We start from the raw sequence: 8363 nt of genomic DNA, 5'->3' as shown, positions 1-8363 counted from the left end.
TAAAAAAAGAAAGAATTCATAAATCGTAGTCGAATGACCGTAAAGTAATTAGGAGTGTTCCACAGCGCTACGCATAGCTCATGGGGACCATTTATATTAACGATGTATATATTGCCAAGACTAAGCGACGCTTTTTATAAAAGGCGTGTCTGAACACATCCCTGGGTATTTTCACACATCCTTCGTTAAATTATTTTTTCACTTTCCAAACCCGTCGTGATCCCAACTGTAACCAATTTTAACTGAGCCACCAGCGATAAATTTCACTGTTTCATCTAAGCCAAAATTGACCACATTTACCTGGCGAGTCTCAAAAGTATGATAAAGTAAATTGCGAATGTTATGTAGACACCTTCAAATCGAAAGTTAGGATAGATTGCTACAAGTACATTTCGATTGCCTCACGTTGTAAACAAACTGGTTGACCGTTTCTTCACTGATTGAGTACCTGATTATAAGGAACAATGGTAAGTAGCCTAATTAATTCCCGTGCAAATCAGGACGTTTTCTGCCATTGTTTTGCCCAAGCGAGCTTGCTGTTTTGCTGTTTCGATTCTTTGAATTTTTCCGCTACGCCTGCCGAAGTTTCTTCTTGATAATTCACTTCTACTTAGACTTAATAATTCAGTGTATTGGCCAGAAGTCATATTTATTTAAGTTTTTTTTTTTCGGCCATTTATTGATTGAAAATCAAGTTTGCTCATTGCTACATTATTCTAATGTTCTCACAATGGCTTAGCTGTTCGTGGATCGCAATTCAGACTTGTCGAGCATCGATAAAGATGTGAGGAATAAATTCAATAGGTCATGGCTAGAAGTTAAAGATGATAATGGTGATTATTTTTCTGACTATGTCAAAAAAATTCCAGAGGCAGGAATATGATTTTGATGAAGTCATCTTTACCTATATGAATGACATGCTTATTTAGCATTCCTTCTACATCAAATTATGGCAGTCATACTTCCAGTAAGAAATAACACCCACTATTTTAATGTATTGTATTTATCACTCTCCTCTCCAATGATGCCCTTATTTTAAAAAAAATAATTGAATCTTCAGTTTGTCGAAGAGTTTCAGTCAATTTTTATAGAGCTCATTTACAGGTCTATTTAAATAGAAATAATCAGAATTATTAAATTTAAGTCTTTTGATGTCACTTACCTCAATGAAGGTCTTTATTTTAACACAATTGATAGAAGTTAAGCTTATTATAATTGAATTATATGTGTTATTTATACACAACATAACACTCTCTTGAGATGATTGTTCACGAATAACAATTTAATACATAGCTGTTTATTTTTGTTTTGTCTTTTTTTTTCTTCACAGAATGTTGAAGCTGTGATTAATAACGTTCCCCCATGTGTGATGACAGAAGCACATGTCAATCATTACATTCATTATATAGGGTTGACTCTCAGAGACACAGACAGAGAAACAACGGTCTTGTGTGTAGGAGGCTTGCAATGTCAAGAGATGGCAGCTCAGGACACAGATTGGCTTCAATGCCAGAATTGCCGTGCATGGTGGCACAGGGCATGTTGTGGATGTGATGTTGCTGGGATGGTTGGTGAAGACCATAAGACATTTTATTGTTCTCCCTGCAGACAGAGGATTGCTGCTGTGAAAAATTCTATTAGGGTTTTGGGTCATGAAACTGAAGATGAAGAAAGAAGAGATGATGGCGAGCTGGAAAATTTTGAGAGGGGTGTAAGAAGCTTTGATGATGATGAAGATGTTGATAATGATGATGATAATGATGACGATGGTGATGAACTAGAAATTGAGAAACTTGGTGAAAGGATTGAGGAAGAAAACAAAAAAGATGATCAGTGTGAAAATAGTGTTGTTATTCAAGGCAGTCTTAACCTTTGATTTTTAAACAGACAAATTCACACCTCAAAACCCCCCCCAAAAAAGTCCATGATTTTGTCATCCCAACAGTAAAGCCTTGCTAAGGTATGTGGGGTACAAAGGCTTATTTGGTTGTATTGCTATAGCGGTCAGGAACAACAAAAAAAAATGACAAACCAACCCTTATCAAAAATGAACGGGTTATAATAAAGGCACGTTTTTCTGAAGGATAACAACTCAAAAATTGTTTTCTGCAGTGGATAATGCAATATTTAATTTGTGAAAAGATAAAAAAAAGAACAAATGTGACGCATGTTACGGTGAGATGAAAAAAATACATGCTCAACAATTATATTGTTTTCATAAATTATAGACTTACAGCTTATTGAAACGTGATTCATAAAGATCATAATCCAGAAAAAAGATTAAAAACAGTTGTCACAAATTAACAAATGAAACTATTTTATATGCACATGTATAAAATAATTAAAAATGCCTTGTAAATGACTGAATAAAACCACCATAAACTGTTCTTCACTTTGAAAAAAGAAATAACATATAATTGCCACCATAATGGCGGAATGATTCAGAAAATGTGATGCAATTTACGAAATGACACAATTGTAATGCGTGTTACCAAGCAGAAAATCAAAATAATAAAAATAAAATAATATTAATAATATAAAATATTCCCAGTGCAAAGATTGTCTTTATGTTTGTATTCATGCTGTCGTCACTTCTGGTGGCTAAGAACCAAATAGCCCCTTCTTGACCTCATTTTTTTTTACTATTGACCAATTTTAATCCAACTTTGACTAGAAAACTGTAAATATAAGAACGGTGCAGTGAAATCTTGATTATATATGGAAAGTAATTACTCATTTTCCTATGTAGTTGGTGCTAGTACTAACACACATTAATTTCAGACTTTCAAAATTGAAGTTAGTTCTAAGTATGTATATATATATATATATTTTTTTTTTTTTTTTTTTTTCCCACTACTGTGAAATTTGTAAAAGGCATTTTTTCTACCTTTAATGCCCATATTTTATCGTTGAAGTAATATAATAATAATAATAATAATAATAATAATAATGATGATGATGATGATGATGATGATGATGATGATGATGATGATGATGATATAATAATAATAATAATAAAATAATAATAATAATAATAATAATAATAATAATAATAATAATAATAATAATAATAATAATAATAATAATAGTAAATCATTTGTGTAACACACAAATTCCATGAATTCATGTTCTAAGGCGCTTTACAATAAAAGAAATTCACAAAGGGAAAATAAAATAAAAACTACAGCACTGAAATGAAGGTTGGATATTGGTCGATACTTTTTGAGATTGTCTTTGTCAAGGGATGGCTAATTTATCAAGGGCAAAACGTTAGCCATTTTCAGATTTGTGGGGAAGTCAGAATTCGCAATAGAGCAGTTGACAATTGATGTTATGGATCTCGCCAAGTTCATTAATGTACAATTTTATAACCCATTTTGGTATTGAATCGAGATGGCATGATTTATGTGGGCTATTGTGAACGAGTTTTATTATTTCCTCTTCCGTCACAAGTTCAAAAGATAAAAGAGGTAGAGCGCTGTCAGTTTTCTCAGAGGTATTAGTTATGTCTATGATGTTGCAATGTTCCTTGTCGAAAGTGGAACTTATTTCACATCTTTTGTCTTTGAAATATTGATCAAAACACTGTGCTAACTCAAATCCATTTGTGTTTGATGGACGGCATTTTCTTTGAAGCAGTGTCTTTAAGGAGACCATTTATGATTTTAAAAAGTTCTTTTTTGTCATTTTTCTTGGATGAGACAGTTTTCTTGATGTGATTTCGTTTGGCCTCTTCTATCAAACTATTTGTTTCAATTTTGATGGAAATGTACAGCTCTTTATTGTTAATTGATTTTGTTTCCTCCATAGCCTTTCAGCTTTTCTTCTTTTCTTTTTTGACGTTCTTATTTCCTCAGAAAACCAATGTGTATTTGGGTGAAGTGATATCATTTGTTTTTGTAGTGGTGTATACTTCTCAAGAATGTCCAGGATTGCTTTTTCAAATACATTTATCTTGTCTGCTACATTTGTTTTTTCTTCTACAAAGTCAACAAGATGTGCGTTTCTCAGGTCTTTGATAAAATCATCGCGACATATTGACTTGGATTTTTGGTACTTAATTGTTTTTTGTTCATTGGACGGTTTCGATGACAAGAGGTAAAAAAGTACAGTGTTTTGATCTGAAAAATGATTTGGAATTACATATATTTCTTTCATATAATCATCAGACATCCTATGTATAACGAGGTCAATAATATGTCCTTTTTCATGGGTCGGTGACTGCACACTTTGAGTTAGATTTAGGGATTTGATTATATTTTTCAGAGAATTATTTGTCGCGTTGTTCATCTCGTCCATGTGAATATTAAAATCTCCAACAACAAGCAGATTTCCAGAAAGTAGTGCTTTGTTGCTGATGAGTGTTTCAAAGTCATGTAAAAATCCCTATATTTGGATGATGGTTGTTTGTACAGAGTGATTATATTGAAATGGTTGTTTTCATAAAGTAATTTGATATGAAGAGACTCAAAAGAGTTAAAAGATGAATTTTCTGAGTGAATAAAATTAAAAATACTCTTATGAATAACTAAAATGCCACCGCCCTGCTGTTTTTCTCTGTCAAACTTAAGGTAAGAAAACCTGGTTGGGACAAGTTCATTTAGCACAACGAGTGAATTGTTTGCATTCAACCAGCTCTCTGTAATGAATAGAGCGTTGATTTCATTTTCAATTTTGTGGTCTTGTATTCAGAGCTGTTTTGTAACACACTGATCGAGCATTTAAAACTGCCATTTTAAGACATTTCTGTGAGAGAATGATCATGGGTTGTTTGTATGACACGGCAATGTTTTGACCTTCTCTCCGTCACTATTGTTTTTATTAGAGGCATTCACAAATTTTAAAACATCTATTACTATTAGTGTGGATGGTAGTCTTACTGATTTATGGTGTTGTGGTGGTTGATGGCCAAGTTGAACACTAATCGTATTCTGTTTTCTATATCCACCTCTTCGACCATGTCTATTTGTATTTAAAATGGATGCATTGTTTATAAATGGCACTTTGAACATATTACTGTCCCCGCAGTTTTTCGCGGCCGCAAATTTCACCCTTGACCGCAAAAAGCGGCAAATTTTTATTTGGCTGCAAAAAGCCGCAATTTTCGCCGATTTTAGGCTAAATTGTTTGATTTTTGTAAAACTAGCGGCAATTTTTTGGCAAATTTTTTGGCAAATTTTTCTATTTTGATGGCAAATTTTACCATTTTTTATGGCAAATTTTGGCATTTGAAATGGCAAAAAAACCCGGGGACAGATATTATAAAGCATAGATAAAATGGCAAATGTTGTATAATCCATTCTTAAATTCTAGTTTATAAAAAGCTTGACTGTTAAAAATCTTCTTAAAATATTTAAAAAGCGGCACTGCTTTATCATAATTATCACAGTATAAAGTCCAATTTAGAAAGAAGAATAAATCCAGCACAAAAATTACAAAAATTCACAGCTCGCTCAAACACAGCTCCTGGGTGGGGTTCCTAACCTCCCATAGTGGGCAGGGGGGTACATACTGTGTCTTCTATCCCCTTATATCTGTTTTCCAAAATGCTTTCGGTCTTTGTCTTGGAATGAGACTACGTAATTGGTTTTGTCCTGCCACTGGCCAGTACTTGGGTGCTTTAATTGTAATTCTAGAACTTTTACTATCTCATTTTCTTCCTTTTTACTGGCGCTGATTTAACCTAAATGTGTTGCAGTGCATTAGTGCCTTACAACACCTCTTAAAATATCAATGTTAAATGCCATTTAAAAATAGTATTTTTTGACGTGAGGTATAATGCTTTTTTTGCCAAAAAAAATGACGTCTATTGTGGTACCTACCTAATTTTAGTGATAGTGTCTCAATAGAATTATTGATTATTGCATTTCTCCCCTGATATGATGTCGAGAGAGAGAGAGAGAGAGAGAGAGAGAGAGAGAGAGAGAGAGAGAGAGAGAGAGAGAGAGAGAGAGGATGCATTTGTTGAGTGTGTGTGTGTGCGCGTGTGTGTGTGTGCGCGCGCGCGCAGGCGTGTGTGTTTGTATGTGAGCTTGATTTATAAAGCGCTACTGAGAACTTTACTAGTGGATAGTAAAACACTATATAAATAAATAAATACATTATTATTATTATTATTATTATTATTATAAAAACAAAAACGATGAAATAAAAGTCATCTACTTTTTGGTTAAAGCAGCTATTCAAAAAATAATCTGTGTAATCTACAATTACAATATTGTTTCAAGCATTCGCAATCTTCCTGAAGCGATTGCTTGAAACAATGTTGTAGAAGTTGAATAAAATTACACTTAGAGTTTATTTTATATATATATATATATATATATATATATATATATATATATATATATATATATATATATATATATATATTTATTTTATCTATCTATCCTTTCCCCTCTCTATCTATCCTTTATCTATCTATCTATCTATCCCTTTCTCTCTCCCCCCCCCCCCCCCACACACACACAACACACATACATACATATATATATATATATATATATATATATATATATATATATATATATATATATATATATATATATATATATATATATATATATATATATATATATATATATATATACTATATATATATATATATATATATATCACACACACACACACACACACCACACACATATATATATATATATATAATATATATATATATATATATATATTAATGTGTGTGTGTGTGTGTGTGAATACACATATATGTACTCCGCTTATACGCTACATATATTCCCGAAAAACTGATTTTTTGCCATATAATGACTCCTCTTAATCTCTACATCTTGATTCCATCTTGACTGGAGAAAAATAAATTTAAAAACACAAAAAAGTAATGATTCGATCGATTCGTTACAATGGACAGTAATATATCTACCCATCAGCGGTGAACTGATATCTCAAGAGCCACTGGACTCCGTTCAGCCACACAAAAAACAACGCCTGGATAATTATAATGAAGATGAGGATGAGTCATCAGAGTGTGACACACCACCCCTGACAAAGACTGAAAAATTGACATGCTGGACAAATTACGCCACTTTATCCAAGAGAAGAATGCTTGCAAAGGATCTACCAACATTAGCGAGATTGGAGACAATGGTTTTTAAACTGCTTGCACAGAAAATTAGAGAGAAAAAAACTAAAAAAACATTTTAAAACACACACAAAAAAGCTTCTAATGAGGCAATAACTTGAACATGAAGGTCCCAAACCTGCAGTAAACTCGGGGAGGAATGTCCTACATAAATGACACATACAAGCTGGCGCTTCGATGTTTTTTAGCTTATCTGCTTAATCGCACACTCCGCTTAATCGACACACTCACCCAGACTCCCGAGGGTGTGCGATTAATCGGAGTCAACTGTATATATATATATATATATATATATATATATATATATATATATATATATATATATATATATTATATATATATATATATAGATAAAATGCGCTTGGCCAAGGGGTTCACAACATTGCCACCCGGAAGTATAACGGACCGACACACACAACTCTGTGTAACCATGAACTTTTATAGTCTGGTTAATACAGTTTAGTGAGAACAACTCACAAACGCGGATGGCAAAAACAATAACAAAGGCCTGTGTGACGTCATCTTCGTTCTATCTATCTCTCTCTCTCTCTCTCTATATATATATATATATATATATAATATATACGCACACGTACAAACATAGACTGAAAGATACACACGCTGGGTGGGGTTCCTGACCTCCCATAGTGGGCAGGGAGGCACTTACTGTGCCTTCTGTCCCCCTATATCTATTTTACAACATGCTTTCTGTCTTTGTCTTGGAATGCGATTAATTGGTTTTGTCCTGTCCCTGGCCGGATACCCTAGCTGGGAGGGAAACAGTCAAATGTATAGTTTTGGGATTGGGAGATAATATGTTTTGTCTTGTAAATCATCTCTCTGTTATGCACTGTATTATGTTTTTTAAAATTTTATTTATTTATTTATTTATTTTTTATTTTTGTTTACATATTATATATGATTCGTAAACACTTGAGTGTGTTCCTCTTAGAGGGAGCTGTGTTTGTGTCTGGATGAGACTTAGGGTGATCTCAAACTAAGTACTTTGAAAGTGTACTCTTGGAATCGACATTCGTTTCCTATTGAACCCATTCCCCTTTGTTTCACATTTTCTTAGGTGCTGTAATTGTAATTCTGGAACTTTTTACTATCCCATTTTCTTCCTTTTTCTGGCGCTGAAATGACCTAAATGTGGCTCAGGCATCGTAAAACCCCTAAAAACAAAAACGTGGAATAAGATGTCAGCTGCAACGCAGCGCCGCAAATTGAGCCAAGGGGAGGTGGCTTGCGG

The 8363-nt window shown here is 33.2% G+C and overlaps 1 protein-coding gene across 4 annotated transcripts in view; it reads left to right on the top strand.

Moving 5' to 3' along the window:
* LOC144962726 (uncharacterized) overlaps nucleotides 1-2048 on the top strand; it is an 18564-nt gene extending 16516 nt beyond the window's left edge. For 3 of the 4 annotated variants that reach the window (XM_078895923.1, XM_078895920.1, XM_078895921.1), the window contains one exon: nucleotides 1331-2048. In XM_078895923.1, the coding sequence (XP_078752049.1) occupies nucleotides 1331-1346 (16 nt within the window). In that variant the 3' untranslated portion in view covers nucleotides 1347-2048. The remainder of the gene's footprint in view (nucleotides 1-1330) is intronic. The other variant, XM_078895922.1, reaches the window with a different exon arrangement.
* Nucleotides 2049-8363: the final 6315 nt, after the last annotated feature.

This window comes from Berghia stephanieae, chromosome 1 (genome assembly GCF_034508935.2).
Source record: "Berghia stephanieae isolate SIO BIC M18660-M18661 chromosome 1, UCSD_Bste_1.3, whole genome shotgun sequence".
In the NCBI taxonomy this organism is placed as follows: domain Eukaryota; kingdom Metazoa; phylum Mollusca; class Gastropoda; order Nudibranchia; family Aeolidiidae; genus Berghia; species Berghia stephanieae.
Note: the sequence above shows the minus strand (reverse complement) of the source record. Positions and strands in the feature narration are given on the sequence as shown.